Source organism: Mytilus californianus, unplaced genomic scaffold (genome assembly GCF_021869535.1).
Source record: "Mytilus californianus isolate M0D057914Y unplaced genomic scaffold, xbMytCali1.0.p SCAF_7, whole genome shotgun sequence".
Lineage (NCBI taxonomy): Eukaryota > Metazoa > Mollusca > Bivalvia > Mytilida > Mytilidae > Mytilus > Mytilus californianus.
Genome location: NW_026262723.1, coordinates 111,046,134 through 111,063,627, shown reverse-complemented (window position 1 = coordinate 111,063,627; position 17,494 = coordinate 111,046,134). Strand labels below are relative to the sequence as shown.

The following is a 17,494-nucleotide window of genomic DNA, read 5'->3' as shown; positions in this document are numbered from 1 at the left end:
TGCCGTCTAAACTACCTATCAAAAAAGAAGAGGTGGAAGAGAGCCAGAAGATCTTCCCTATGCAAAAAAACAGAAATGGACCTCTTCTGGCTCACTACCGAAGAACAAAAAAACACGCCCCTACATTCCACGAACATTAAGAATACAATATAAACCACTAAATGCACATACTTCAATCAATTTTACTCCAGTATGTTAATTATATTTGCTATAAATTGGTGTTGACTCTTCAAATTAAAACTGTTCCCTGTTTTTTTTAAGTTGAAAGTAGGACAAACACAAACTATAACCAAGGACCAAAAAAACAATGGACCTGAATGAAAGGGAGGTTATTTATTTACGTGTAAAATGTATACAAATAAAAACAACTCAAGAAAAAAATCATGTTTATTTATAGGCACTGGCTACGGTTACATTTAAATGTAACAATAATTAAAAAGTTATTGTTATATTGGAGACTAACCGATATATTACGAATGTAACAATAACATTTGAGTCTACGGTTACTTGTGTTATTGTTACGTTAATGCACTTCAATGTATGGTGGGACTAGTAATATGTTTTAAAATAAAACTTTTACAAATACAAATACAAATATTTGTATTGGCACAAACTCATTAACAATATTATGGTTAAAACCTATAAACGTATTTACACTTTTGGTATCTAGCTATATTTTGCATCCGAATGACCTTAGATCTACTCCGAATCAGCTTTTGACGTCAGGCAACAATTACTTTTTAATTGTGACTTCAAATGTTTTGAATTATGATGTCAAAGTTTACGGGAACCTGTGTGATTTTATGTAATGGCGGACAAATTTGCATACAAGTGTAAATACGTCTATTGCATATATATAATTAGGGCCCCGCCAAATGGCGGCCGCCCTATAGTGATCAGTCTGTCTGTCCGTCTGTCTGTCCGTCCGTCCATCCGTCCATAACAAATCGTGTCCGCTCTATATCTAGAGAACCGTTATGATTTCAAAGTTTATACTTGACATGTATATGAACCAACACCAGAGGGTGTGTCATAATGTATGTTCAACTTCCTAGGTCAAAGTTCAAGGTCAAAAACTTTGGTTTTAGTTGACAACCCCATGTATATATCTTGAAAAAATTGGCACAAACTCATTAACAATATTATGGTTAAAACCTATAAACGTATTTACACTTTTGGTATCTAGCTATATTTTGCATCCGAATGACCTTAGATCTACTCCGAATCAGCTTTTGACGTCAGGCAACAATTACTTTTTAATTGTGACTTCAAATGTTTTGAATTATGATGTCAAAGTTTATGGGAACCTGTGTGATTTTATGTAATGGCGGACAAATTTGCATACAAGTGTAAATACGTCTATTGCATATATATAATTAGGGCCCCGCCAAATGGCGGCCGCCCTATAGTGATCAGTCTGTCTGTCCGTCTGTCTGTCCGTCCGTCCATCCGTCCATAACAAATCGTGTCCGCTCTATATCTAGAGAACCGTTATGATTTCAAAGTTTATACTTGACATGTATATGAACCAACACCAGAGGGTGTGTCATAATGTATGTTCAACTTCCTAGGTCAAAGTTCAAGGTCAAAAACTTTGGTTTTAGTTGACAACCCCATGTCTTATGGTAAAGATCGTGTCCGCTCTATATCTTGAGAACCGTTATGATTTCAAAGTTTATACTTGATATGTATATAAACCAACACAAGAGGTAGTGTCATAATTTATGTACAACTTCCTAGGTCAAAGGTCAAGGTCAAAAACTTTGGTTTCATTTGACAACCCCATGTCCAATGATAAAGATACAAAATTTTTACCACACATTATTCACAGCGGGGCCCACAGAGATGGCTCCCATCTCAATGATATCTAGTTATATTAATTGACATGGTAGAATGAAAATTTACTTGATAACATATATAACATTTATTTTATTTTCTAATATTTCTCATTTTGAGGTAAATCTATTACATTGTAATAAGAAACGTTGTTCATCTTCAATTTCCCCATTTTTACAGACAGGACAGTATCTTTCCTCTCTAGGAATGTTAAGATGTCTTCCCCTTTCAATCATTAAAGAATGTGCACTTATGCATATTTTGCATATTACTGCTTTATCAATTAAATTGTTTAGTGAATCAACATATGATGGTCTTTGACCCATTTTGTAGACTTGAGGAAAGAAACTGAGTTTAGAAGATTCCTGTATGTTTGCATTTTGATTTTGCAAGCACTGATCATAAATTCTTTGTTTTACTTGTCCCAAGTGCTGCTTTGTTAAACATATCCTAATTTTTGTTACAATATTGCATACAATTTTTAAAATTTTTATTTACAATGGCAGTTTCTACACATCCAGTATGTTGTTTTGGGAGCATGTTTCAGTCCGACTCATATTGTTGAAACCACTCTAGGCAGCGATCACAAATGAGTGATGCAGCAATGTTCAAGTCAGTTTTGCAGACTTTACAATTCCACTCGGCAATATCCCATTTTGAAGTTATAGAAACTTTCAATGTCTGCCATGCCATGCTTGAAATGCATCCCAAGTTTTAAATTTTTCACCCAAAACAAATTTGGTAATAGGAATCACTTCATCCATTTTTCAAAGTTTAATGACAGTAATAAGGGTAGGTGTGCAGTTAAAATAAAATGATAGCTGAAAAGATCAGAAAAGCATAAAGGCTTAATTGTAAATGTAAATAATCTTTTTGCCACTTGCCGATTTGATTCTGTTATGACACGCTTTTAACACAAATTGCTTTTTTGTCAATTATAGACCATGTAGACTGGTTCTATACCTAAAAAAAAATTGGCTTCTGCCGAGCATGCAAAACAATCATGATAAGTTAAAAATGATAAATCGATCAGTGCATTTTAACCTTTTTCGGTGACAAAATTTTAGCTTAAAAAAAATTTAATGTAATTAATAGATGTGAAAAACTTGAGGGTTACACATTACACAGAGATAAATTTGCTCTTTCCGCTGGCTCTCCATTGTCATTGAAAATTTATGTCCCTCCTACTTGTTACAGCCTTTTTGACAATCTTCTGACATCCAATTATTTTACAGTCTTAACACTGCAGATGGGATAGGTTATTATAATAGTACACTACTTCTTCATCATAGAGTTTCCCCTATGGTCATGATGGTTGTCCATTAAAAAACATTTAACACTTTAAAAGTCTTACATACCAATTACATAATTTTTAATTAATAGTTTCAAGCTACTCCTGACTAACTGCAGTTTGTATGGCTATTTTTAAAAATTGAGTTCACTTTTAATATAAAGATATACCAAATAACACATAATGAAACTGACTAGATTAATTTAAAAAAGAAAGAAAACAGAAGCATTTAAAACATATTGAGTGAAGCATTTGTTAAGTTTATACATTTGTGAATGGAAACTACACAGAGAACAATAGCTATGGTATTAATTCAATGGGACAAGTGAACTGACAAAAGTTTAAATACCTTAACCAAGAGGAGATGACTCTTCGGAAAAGTATCATTTAGTTCCAATAAAGGTCCTAGTGAATAAACTACACAGAGAACAATATACAATTATGGCCCGTTGAAAAGGTGAATATATTCATCGCATCTAAGGGGCCACAATTGTTTTATTATACCGAACTAACAGTGGAAGGGCATTTTGAATCATTGTAAAAGCACTTACCCTTAGTAACAAACACAAGTTGACGTTCAAAAATACATGTAATTTGTGTCTTTGAATTCTCGTATGTACAACAAAGGTAGATTCTTTTTGTAAAATATTGATGGCCCTGAAAAGGACCGTTATTAGAGAAATCATCGGCACAAGATGCACGTCAAAAGCCTTATTTCCTCTTCTCTCGATCAATGGGCTTCCTGTAACTTGAACGTTGCCATTTTGTTTATTTACGTCTGTGACGTCATTTTCATGAGTACAAATCAACAAACTAAAAAGGTTATTCGCCGGTGAATAATAGGGTTATTCAACGCTGGTGTAAATTTTTAGGGTTATTCGTTCTTCCTTGCAATTGAATGAAAATTAACTGAATTATTCCATGTCACGTGATAACGTTTTACCCAATAGAATTGTTTGAAATATATGTAAGGTATAATAATAGCTATTGTATTTATTCAATGGGACAAAAGAACTGACAAAAGTTTAAATACCTATACCTACAAGATGAAATGATTCTGTGGAAAAGTTTCATTTCTTTTGCAATAAAAGAAAAATATTGATTCATTTCAGTTGCTGCACAGTGGATGAATTGTGAATTCTTGAGATAGCTGAAGACCATGGCATTAACTACTCAATCCATCCTGGCATATTGTGCATCTATCACAGCCTTTAGTCTTATTAGTGGTGCCTTTTCATTCTACTATGTGAAAGTTTTCATGAATTTTTATCACATTGATGAGAAATGGTTCCAGATGTCTCAAGTGTTGTTTATGATCTGGAATGCCATCAATGATCCATTATTTGCATACGTCCAGGATAGTACAAATTTATCATTTACAAAAACACGCAGAGAAAGTATAATGTATTCTGGTCCTTTGTTTGCATTGTCATTCATAATACCATGGATACCATGGGGACATGGTACGTGGATTGTTGGACTTCATTTAATTGTAGCCTTATTTATATGGGATACCATGTTTACCTTCGTAGGATTAGCAGTTTGTTCATTATTTTCTGAGCTTTCTAAAGACACCAATGACAGAATAACCTTAACAAGATTTGCAGAGGTTGCTAGGTTGTTTGGAGGAACAAGTGTTCTGTTTCTAGAATTCACCTCCAATAGTCTTCACAATTTCCTAGCTTTTCAGATAACCACAGCATTTTTAGCTCTGGTTTCATGGACATTGTTTAGATACACCGGAAAAAATGCTCACACTGAATACGATTTGAAAGAAATGAATTTATCAGAAAAAAAAGATGGAGATATTGATATATCACATGCGAAAACAATGGACGAATCTTACTGTAAACAGACATGCCAGATTTTATCAGACAGAAATTTTATATCATTTGTCATCACTAACTTTTTTCACCAATTTCACAATACATTCCTCAGTAACTTTACAGCAATCATCTGTGATCAGTTAATCACAGAGAATGATATTCCACTTAGTGTTAGAAAGACATTCTATGGTGCAACTACAATTTCAGCATCGGTAGGTCATTACTTAATAAGATGTTTATAATTTTCCTTAAAAGATTTGTTGATTTTTGTCTAGCCTTAATGGTCTTAAAAAGCAAGACTTTTATAGGTATGCTGTTTAGGTTGGTGGTTGCAGTGGCATCAACATTTAAAAAAAATTAGGTCGGGTTAAAGGGAACCGCTAGTTGTAAATCAATGATTTTTGGTATGCAGTTGTATAAGCATTGGCACATCTCATTTCCACAGAAATTATTTGCCCTGTTCCTTCAGTTATGGTTTATTGACTGAATATTTTCCATAAATTACACGTTCAAGTATTGCTATTTTTATTTCAACATTTGGATTTTACTACTGTAAACATAGAAATTATTGTGAGGTTTTTATTAATGCAAATAATGGGACTAGGTGAATATCACAATTATAAGAACTCGCATTCTCTTAACTTACACGTATTAAAACTGTATGCAGATTTTCCTGAAATCGCAATAATTAATCTCGCATTTTTGTTCGTTTTTCAAAAATTGCAATAATAAATGCAGCAATAATTTCTGAATAAACAGTGTCATTTTTACATATAGGCGAGATATATCTCTGTGTCAACAATTTATTTTAAAACATTTTAACTTTTCAAATATGAAATATTAAAACTGTTCAGCTGTAAGTACTTTGTTTCCTACATTCAAGAGAAAGATGTCTCCCATTTTGTATTGACTACCGTGCAGTGCTAGATTCTGTGTTAGAATTTTAATATTGCTAAACCAATAATAGAAAATTACTGTAGGTGTTTTGAGGTATTTTTTCAGTACATGTATTTCTGAAGTTCTATTGAAACCTTGGGTAAATGTTTGGCTTTAGAGGATATGTTTAGAAAAAAAAAAAAAAATTCTGGTACAGAAAACAAAAGACCATGGTCTCCAAAGCTCAAACGACTGGATGTGTGCTAACTCAATGCATGTGAAGAAACTAGCCTCAAACCACCACCCTAGTAAATTGTCCTTTTGGCCAAATTTGGTAATAATACTCTTCAAATCCATAGGTTCTTAAATATTCAAACACCTAAATAACATTCTACCACCTTCTAGTACCATGTGCAGCAATTTGTCATTTAAGATTTGGGTACTACATAAATCGAGATCATGCTCCCACTTACTGTAAATTCAGAAATTATTGCATGCATTTATTATTGCGATTTTGTCATTTTAGACTAAAATGCGATTTCATTTTTTGCGATATTAAGAAAAATCCTGTTTAATTCATAAACAAAAATTCTAAATGCGAGTTTAAATTATTGCGATTATAACTCTGTCGCATTTTTCGCAATAATAAAAACATCGCAATAATTTCTGAATTTACAGTAATTAAATAAAAGGCTGTATTTTTGTTGTTGTTTGATTTCAGGTGTTGGTGATATTTGGTGCACCATTGATTAGAAGATATTCCTATTTTTCTGTGATCAGGTGTAGTTACATGTACACAGTTGTGGCTGGGATTGTAATGTATGTTTGGGGATGGAACAAACCATGGCTTCTTATGCTCTTTGTCTTGTTAGATAGGTAAGTTCATATCACTTGTACATGTATGTTGTCTGGGGATGGAACAAACTATGGCTTCTTATGCTCTTTGTCTTGTTAGATAGGTAAGTTCATATCACTTCAATACATGTATGTTGTTTTGGGATGCAACAAACCATGGCAGCTTATGCTCGTTGTCTTGTTAGATAGGTAAGTTCATATCACTTGTATGTTGTCTAGGGATGGAACAAACCATGGCTTCTTATGCTCTTTGTCTTGTTAGATAATAATAATAATAATAATAATAATAATAATCAATTCTTTATTTAAAGAGAGTAACTCAATTAGAAGTAGTCTAATTTTCATTGAGGCCCTCAAACAAAATACATGTATACAGTTAACATTCATACATTCGATTCATACATTAAAATACAATATATATTACTAGTATATACACAATTCAATCATTCAAACATACAAATGGCAATAAATGGCAATAATTGGTAAAGTTTTGATTAAATTTTCTTATTCTTACAATAAAAGAAAGAAAACAAATTATTCGACTTGCATAGAATTTTCAAGAAAATGATTATAACAATGTTTCTTAAATAATTCCACATTTCGACAATTTTTTATTTTGAGTGGTAAATTATTCCATACCTTTGTTGCAGAACAATGAAAAGATTTTTTATAAAAATTTGTGTTTGGTCTTGGAACAAATAGATCATTATTAGAGACAGATCGTAAGTTGTGGTGTTGCACATCATTAATATTTAGCATTGTTAAGTAATCAGGTGTTTGTCCATTTACAATTGTATACATTAGAATTGATTGTTGGTATTTTATTCTTTTTGTAAAAGAGAGCCATTTTAAAGATGAAAACATAAAATTAGATGGAACAGAAATATCGCATTCAAGTATAATTCTTGCTACTCTTTTTTGAAGTTTTATGATTCTATCTGAATCTTTTTGTAATAAATTTCCCCAAACTGAACTACAATAGTCTATATATGGTAGAATATATGCATTATAAAATAGTTGTCTTGTGTGTATAGGCAAATATACTTTAATTTTAAACAAAAGTGATATTTTAGATGAGATAATCTTGCATATACGATCAACATGATCCTCCCAGCTTAAATTTTCATCAATGTCAATTCCAAGTAATTTGAAAGAATGGACATTTTCAATACATGTTTCATTGATGGTAATACATAATTCTGATAGTTGTGTAAGTTTTTGTTTTGAACCCAATTTCATACACTTTGTTTTTTGTGCATTAATTTTCATACTGTTATTGTTAGGTAAGTTCAAATCACTTGTACGTGTATGTATATCTGGGGATTGAACAAACTGTGGCTGCTTATGCTCTTTGTCTTGTTAGATAGGCAGGTTCATATCACTTGTAAATGTATGTTGTCTGGGGATTGAACAAACCATGGCTTCTTATGCTCTTTGTCTTGTTACATTGTAGATAGGTAAGTTCATATCACTTGTACATGTATGTATGTCTGGGGATTGAACAAACTGTGGCTGCTTATGCTCTTTGTCTTGTTAGATAGGTAAGTTCATATCACTTGTACATGTATGTTGTCGGGGGATGGAACAAACCATGGCTGATTATGCTCTTTGTCTTGTTAGATAGGTAAGTTCATATCACTTGTACATGTATGTTGTCGGGGGAGTGAACAAACTGTGGCTGCTTATGCTCTTTGTCTTGTTAGATAGGTAAGTTCATATCACTTGTACATTTATGTTGTCTGGTAAGGAAAAAACCATGGCTTCTTATGTTCTTTGTCTTGTTAGATAGGTAAGTTTATATCACTTGTACATTTATGTTGTCTGGTAAGGAACTAACCATGGCTGCTTATGCTCTTTGTCTTGTCCGATAGGTAAGTTTATATCAATTGTACATGTATGTTGTCCCGGGATGTGGGGATGCTAGGGGGAACTAACTCTGCATGCTTGACCAAGGGGATAGGGGGTCAGTCTATTTAATAGACTTAAGACAGACAAGTGACAAAATTATTTACCCTAAAATGTTTAACAATTTAATAAGTATGCCAAAGGTAGATCCAAATAAGTAAAATAATGCACTATTGAAAGTTAATGTCACTGTTCTTCAGAATTGTCCAAACACTTTGTAGAATCACCAGCTGGAATTGTCCAAAATATGAATTTGTAGAATTATCTAATTTTAACTGTGAGAATTGAATTGTCCCATATGTTAGAGTAACTGAGTTAAAACGGTATCTTGGGTTGAAGGTCTTGATCCAATTATCAATTGACATTAAACAAATAGAGACAGCAACAATTGCAGCGAATGACTAGATTCCTGAATAGGGACAGTCACAAAATGTCTGCTGCAGTTGAAATAGTTCTGTGAATATTCAACCCAACCTGTATCATCATGATATTCCAAAGAAGGAGTCTGTAATTTAGTGATTGTCGTTTGTTGCTGTATATCATATTTGTTTTTTGTTCATTGTTTTGTACATAAATCAGGCCGTTAGTTTTCTCGTTTGAATGGTTTTACATTTGTTATTTCGGGTCCTTTTATAGCTGACTATGCGGTATGGGTTTGGTCATTGTTGAAGGCCGTACGGTGACCTATAGTTGTTAAATTCTGTGTCATTTGGTCTCTGTTGGAGAGTTGTCTTATTGGCAATCATACCACATCTTCTTATGTTTATATAGGGGCCTCGGTTGCCGAGTGGTCTAAGTAGTTACTACTGTAATCACTAGCCAGTCAACACTGAGGTTGTGAGTTCGAACCCCACTCGTGCGGGTGCACTCGACTCCAATCTTAATTGACTAGGATTGTCAGTTACCCTATCGAAGGTCGGTGGTTTTTTTCCGGGCACTCCGGCTTCCTCCACTAATAAAAACTGGCTGCCACGAAATAGCCCAAAAGCGGTGCTTAAAAGTGGCGTTAAAACACCAAAAATCAAATCAAATCATATGTTTATATTGTCTTTATATCATTAACATTATAGAATGCTCATAAAAAATCAAACAAAGCATTGAACACATTTATACGGGTTTTACTGAACTTGAAAACATCATATACATTTTTTACCATATTAAATATAATTTTATTGAAGAATGCTCATTGTGACTGAAAGCAAGCTTAAAGTGCTAAGTATGTTGAATGTGATAATGTGCCTTTTTATTTGTAATATTGGCCAATGAAATGCAGGTATTTTCCTATGGCTTTACTTTTTGTCTGGTGAGACTTTAATATAAAGGCATGCTGTTACAGGCGGCATCATCAACAATTAGTTTAAGATTGTGACAAGGTCAGATTAAGGGGAACCTACTACTACAGGTTTTTAACGACCTTGACTGGCTATAAAGCCCTTGCATGGTCCGTATTGAGGTTAAGGGGAACCACTAATGAAAAGTAAATATTTGGTATCAGCAGCTGTACTAGTTGTATTACCTTTGGTACATCTAGTTACCATGGAGATTATTTGGCCACCGTCACATAATCATGGTTCATTGACTTTGAATCTTTTAGAAAATATCAAGGGGGCAATCACAAACCATAAGTTATGAGAATATCATTGCCAAAAATGAAAATGGTGAGTAAGACAAAAAAAGCAGCCCCCAAAATACTACACAGAAAATAAATATAAACAACATGAGCTCTACCAAAAACTAGGATTAGAACTCAGGTTTTCAAGAAAGTAAGAATTCATATTGAGTTTGGTGATTAGACATTATTGAAAGTTAGTTATGTGTAATGCCAGATATTCTTAGATTTAAACTCATAATAAAGCTGTTACTTGTTTAAAATTGTCTTATTTGTGTAACTATATTTACATCAAAATCTTTTATATTTACAGTTGTGTGACTTTTGCCTCATTTTCTCTGTTTAATATGCCGTTATCAGATATAGCAGACGACAACATGACAAAGTACAAAAGGAAGTAAGTAAAATTATCGCTATTTTATGAAATTTTCCTTTGATCTTGCTGACTGATAATTTCTTTCTCAGCGGAGTCGAGTGATATGAAAAATTATCGCAAGAAACTAAGGGGGCACGTGGCGTTGCTAATGAAATTGACAACGTTGTCATGGGTAAAATAGCGATAAACAGATTATCATTGGTCATCTCAACTCGATTGCTTTTCTCACTTTCGCCGTACCGGCTCAAGCGTGAAAATTAATCTCGTTGAGATGATCAACGATAATCCATAAATATATGATTTGTTTTGTCAGAGAGAGACTAGGCCGACAAAGTCCTCAAGGATACTAGTCTTTGTAATTATTTACTACCAGTATGCCAGATGGCCCTTTCTCCTACCCAAAACTCATCAGTGGTAGTTGAACAGAAAAGTTGGATCTACTTAGCACACTAAATCAATTATGAATTTAAAAGTCATTTAAAACCAGAAATTTAAAAAAAATTATGCCAAATCTAAAAAAGCCATCAATACCTGTTTTAAATGAGCATTTGTACATCAATTTAAAAAAAAAATTGGCGCATCAAATAAATGTCATGTCTGCACAGTGCTGACTTCTGCCTATCTGGGCTAGTGATCACCAGATAGGAAAGTTAGTAAAAATTCATCATAGAAAAATGGCTTATAATTACACTATTGCAGACATGCATTTCATCTACACAAGACTCATTGATATTGTGTGTGCTAGAATCAGTTGGATTCATTTTTCCAATACAGTACAAACCAATTCAACATCTTTGAAGTCACTGTGACCTACATTTCATTCTTGAACTACTATTATTTATGTTTCACATTTTGACCTAAAAGATTGTTAAATGTTAACTATACATTTTAATACTTTCAAATACAAAATAATGTATCATCTGTTAAAAACAGTTTATATTACAAGATGAAATGGTTGTATGTCAGTAATGATTATTCTCCTTCTACATGTGCATTTTATTGTAAATCACATTTCTTGAATATTTTTACAATCATGATCTTTATTTTATGCTTGGATGAACAATTTTAATCCAATGTGGTAGCTTTTTCACAAAGAGTAGTCTTTTTATGACAGTGAATCTTATCTTGTAGACATATCATTTTGTTTTTTTAATGTCAGAATTATTCTATGAAAATAAAAGTAAATCAATAAAATGCTATATTTCTATTTCAGACATCCGATATCATCTATGGTATTTGGAACTAATGCATTAATTACAAAGCCTGCAATCTCATTGACACCAATGTTTGTTGTTGCCATTTTGAATCTCTATGGTTACAGTGAATTGAAAGACCAAAAAGGAGAAGGATCTGAAGAACTTAGAACAGCTATGTTTACCTTAGTCTGTTTTTACTCAGTTATTATAGGAACAATTCAGTTTATTTCATGGTCATTTTTCTCTATTCGAGGAAACACTAACGCAACATGTACAGATTTTTGAGCTTTTTAAATTGAATATAGAAATAACAAACATAACAAAGGGATCCTGAGTCTGGTTATGATGATTTCATCTTTTATGTGTTAGAATTTGAAATAATATAATTACTGTAAATTCAGAAATTATTGCAATGTTTTTATTAATGTGAAAAATGCGACAGTATCAAGTTCACTATAATAAATACTAGCATTCATAAATTCAGCAGTGATTTTCTTTCATACAATTTTTATAATCACATTACTTTGATTAAGCATTAATTTCTGTAAGTGTTCATCAATTTATCAGTGTCTATTTGGTGCAGCTCTTGAGCTTATCTCACAGGCAGAGTCTTGTTGAGGCATTGACACAGTTTGTTGGCTGTTGTCTATCCAACATTTTGTATATTTGTATGAATGGAAACATAGTTGCTAGAAATTATTTTTGTAAAATCTATATTTTTGACACTGCACACTATTCAATGAATTTGTCATTACAAGAATGAAATAAGATCAGATATGTTCACCAAATTTCAAAAAAGTTTTTAAATGAAAAGGTATGATGTGTGGCTCATTGCATCAGAAAATAAAAAGTATTTTAAAGTTCTCAAAGAAAAATATTTCTAAGATGTCTAACACGCATATTTTTTGTGTTTCACCTTTTTGCTAAGACTGATGCTCATATTCAGATGGGGATCCAGGATTTTGAAAAATGGGGGGCCTGGGCCTCGAAAGTAGACAACATTTGGAGTGGGACATGTATAAAGTCTATGCATTAGTCATATATGTAGTTCTGTTAAGTTGGGGGCTGGGCCCCCCTAAATCCGCCTCTGATATTTAATTTTAACAAAAAAGCTAGAGATTTTGATGTCACAGTGACATCACAGAAGATAATTCCAAAAGACTATCAACAAATATAAAAATAAGGAGAAGTGGTATGATTGCCAATGAGACAACTATCCACCAAAGTTCAAATACAGTGGATGTAAGCAATTATAAGCAACTGTACAGCCTTCAACAATGAGAAAAACCCATACCATATAGTCGGCTATAAAAGGCTCCGACATGAAAAATATGAATCAAATCAATTGAGGAACCTACGGTCTAATTTATAACAAAACTATTTATGAAAAACAAATATGACAGACATGAACCAGCGACAACCACTGAACTACAGGCTCCTGACTTGGGACAAGCACATAAAGAATGTGGCAGTATTAAACATGTTTGTGAGCGCTAAACCCTCTCCCTAACCTGGGACAGTAGTTTAACAGCACAACATAAGAACAAACTATAAAAAATCAGTTGAAATGGCTTAAGTAAACATATTTTGTAAAAGTTTATTATTATTGCCTCTTTGACTCATTTGTCGTCTGTGACTATAACAGTATTCTTATTGTTGAAGTGTTAGGTTTTAGTGTTAACTGTTGTTAGTCCATAGCATACACCTAATTGATTGGTCTTGTTTCTGTATTGTCCTCTAATTTACCATTATTGATCCCCCTAAATACATTGATAGTTTCATATATTTTTTGCCTGTTATTTGTTATTAATATATATAATTATACTCCATTTACGCAACATAACTCTCAGACCTTGAAGTTGGCACAGTTATGTAGATTATTGGGAATGTTTGTTGAATTTTAAGGACAATCATGTGATTTTTTATGATTTTTTTTGTCTTGCCTGCAACAAAAGTTACTGCTTGAGAAAAAAAGGGATATTTATACCTGTGGCCTTGAGGGATTAAACTATTTGAATACAGCTTTATATTTATTTTTATTTAGATCTGGATACTTCATATCTTGTATCCAGATCCTGAAGTTTCCGTCTGGCATATGTCCATTGTCCTTGACCTCATTTTTCAGGTTCAGGGAATGCTTGAAAAAACTGTGTAGTTTTTTTCTCACTTATTGTGAGTGATAGGACAACTATATTTGGTATATAGGATCATTGCAAGATATACATGTCCGTCAGACAGGGTTCACCTGACTTTGACCTCATTTCATGCTCCTATAAACAAAAGGTCAACTATAATTGGTGTATGGAATGATTGTAAGGATTACATGTTCCTGCAAGGTTCATCTGACCTTGACCTCATTTTTATGGTAGGTCAGTGTTAAGTTTTCCTGGTAAGTTTTGTTTCTCAGACTGTAAATCATTGTTTTACTATATAAGGTGTATGGAGTGATTGTAAGGTAAACATGTTTGTCTGGCAGGGTTCATCTGACCTTGACCCCAATTTCATAGTTCACCGGTCAGATTTAACAATTAAGCTTTCATGGTTAGGTTAGTTTCTCAGACACCCCAAGGGTTGATTCTGGTATAGACATATGGTCATCCCTTGGACATGTTGGACTTCTTGTTCCTGCAGTAAAACCCTTGGTTTGAATTGCCACGTTACATCTAATGCCTAGTGTAGAAAGTGAGCCACATCCTCTGCACCTTAAAGAACCCTTGCTAGAACTCTATGAACGGTCCTATGGTGGCCTGTTGCAAAGTAACATTCTGTCCTTGTCCAACATACCTTCACTATACAATGGCAGTCCAAAGTTTCCGTCCTTCATCCCAGTTTAGTTTTGAAACCTGTAGTAAAACCCTGACCTTAAAGAAGTTCAATATAGAATTAATCATGATCAGTAAAGCGGGCAAGATATATTAGCATGTGTACTCTTGACTAGTTTTATTGTGCAATACATATATAACTGGGGTTAAACTCATTTATTTTTATTGTAATTTATTAATGTACATGTTTTCGTAGAAATTATATTTTTTATTTTAATATGGCGTGCAATTTTGATCTATTATGATTTAATTTTTATTTCATTTTGCCCTCATAGAGGGTTGTTTTTACTTATAAGATAATTTATTATGTTGTTGAAATATTCACATTATTTTGATATGCATACTGATACAGCTATGATACAAATGACAATGGTTTCATGTTTAATGGAAATAAAGATTATGGATAAGACAATTTCCTGTTGATTCAATTTTTTGTACAAAAACAGTTAAATTTTCATAGATACCTATATTGAAAAATAATGTTTATCTTTAATGGAACAAGTCATTTAAAATCTATTTTTTTTTTAACAGTCTTCCATCTTTTGATATTGATGACTTTTTTATTAACTGAACAGTTATATAATTTTGTATCTTAATATTCACACTGAGATAATATATTCATTCCAAGGGTGTATATAAAAACTAAGTTGTTGAAAAGAATGAGATTTCTGGAAAAATGAATCACACTTAGGAATGAAGGAAGTCTCTTTAAAAAAATTAATGTTGATAAAAAAAAAACCTAATATTTTATTGTTAATATTTTTTTTCATACATTTTTACCTATGTGTAGTGAAGATTAACTAATAGCTTAAAATGTGACATTCAATGGCTGCATTTTTCTTAGATGTTTAAAATATTTAAGATCTGATAAAAGTTGAAAAAATAGATTGATGATAAAAAATACTGTGGTATTTGAAGTAAACAAAATACTGAAATGTTTACTAGTACCTTATTTGTTTGAGGAGTCTCTTTTCAACTGCTCTGAAATCAATGATTATCCAAAATCCAAATGCTACCCACAGGAATCACTTTAAATGTTGAATAATTTTGATGAATTTCAAGACAATAGGCCACTTTCGAGTTCGTTGCATTTCCGTCAAAAACTTTGGTTTTAGTGAACATCACTGTGTGTTTAGGGGCATCGTCATTTCCTTCCCATGTTGAGGGAGTGGTTGAAAAATATGATGCTATATTGCACGAATTATTCAGCAAATTAATTTCTTATAATTGATAATCAGCACTGCTGTCATTAGGGAATTGTGATCAAGTACCTATGGAACAAACATTATTTTGAGTTTATCCTGCATAATGATGATCACGAAGATGCTTGATGAACTTTAATAGTGCAGGGATACAGGTGGGCCCCTCTATCTGGTAAATGACGTCATAAAGGCGCGCATAATTGGCAAACCTTTTACGGTGAAGGACATTACTCGAAAGTGGTCTATTAGGTTATAGTATTATTAGAATTATGTTGGTTCTGTTTCGTCTCCAAACACAAAACTTTATGATTATTTTCAGAGTTACAGTGGAAATGATTTTTGTTAAGTGTGTCTTATTTTAAGTCAACTTTTCACTGAATACTTGTATGCAAGCTAGACTTTTTCTTGTGGTCACAATGGGTTTACACTTATCGTAATAATAATATCTGTTTTTGATTATATTTATATGTTTTTTGTTATAACTTCTAATGTCATACACATTATTTTTGCTGTTGATATTTTATTTTTTGGATTAAAATCTATAAATTTTAACATGACTTTTTTTTCAATAGCCACAAGTTTTGCCTGCATTCTCTGCTAGGAATTTGATTTTATAGTACATTTAATGTGGATACAAATTATACAGGACAACGATGAATCATTTCTACATGTTTGTGCATTGTTTTATTTATTTGTGTTGTAAGGTTGCTATTCTGTTAATGCTTACACCACAACCTCCTGTATGATAGATGTGAATTCATTTGTGAATGACACAGATACATATTCTATGAATATACTCTTAGTGAAGGATCTGTCACCTTGTACTACTTAGAGTCTCTACTGCATGGTATAAGATATTTGATCCAAATAACATAAAATATGAAGGAATTGTGAAGGAAATGAAAGTTCCATTATCTGGGCCATAAATCTTAAATATCAAAAACTGTTCAATTTTTCAACAATTTTGAAATTGTGCTAATTTTGTTGTCTCTTTGACACATTCCGGGTGTTTCCATTCTCAATTTTACGTCAAAACCTAATTCAATGTCACATAAGTTGTAGGTTAGAGTGACCTGATTTTGATGGTAGGTTGTTTTATTCTGCTGAAAGCATCATAACAATAAGTTATTTGATTGAAGATAATCTACATGAAGAAAAAAGAAACAAAACATGTGAATTTTGATAAATGTTCATAAGACAGACCAGGTTACCTAATCTTACGGTATATGATTGTAGATTTTCTGACTTTCTAAATCTAATAAATGTAGTGACCACGGAGAACTTGCTGTTTTGATTAACAAATACAGTTTTCAGATGATGAGTATGTTGTCAAAGAGATATATGTTTTCAATTAATTTTTAACAAAATACTTGGAAAGGAAGTATTGTTTTGCAAAAAGAAATCAACGTTTTAAGCACTAGCTGACACTGACACAATGGGACATGGGTTTAATAAAAAAAAAAAAATGGTAATTTTAAATTTCTTGAAAAAAAGGTAATTTGTTTCGGAAGGGAATTGAAAAAAATAGTTTGTGTCTATTTAATTGAAGGATGGTAGATACCAAAGGGATATTCAAACTCATAAGTTAATAACAAACTCACAACCCCATGGCAAAAAAAACAACCAAAAGACAAACAACAGTATACAAAAACTAAAGACTGAACAACATGAACCCAACAAAACCTTAAAGTAATTAAACT

The 17,494-nt window shown here is 32.4% G+C and overlaps 1 protein-coding gene across 1 annotated transcript; it reads left to right on the top strand.

Moving 5' to 3' along the window:
- Positions 1–119: 119 nt before the first annotated feature.
- LOC127707497 (transmembrane protein 180-like) lies at positions 120–16,346 on the top strand. Its single transcript, XM_052212074.1, has 5 exons — positions 120–190; positions 4,240–5,165; positions 6,551–6,705; positions 10,512–10,595; positions 11,788–16,346. Exons 2-5 carry the CDS (start codon positions 4,287–4,289, stop codon positions 12,053–12,055), a joined length of 1,386 nt encoding a protein of 461 aa, XP_052068034.1. The 5' UTR covers positions 120–190; positions 4,240–4,286; the 3' UTR covers positions 12,056–16,346.
- Positions 16,347–17,494: the final 1,148 nt, after the last annotated feature.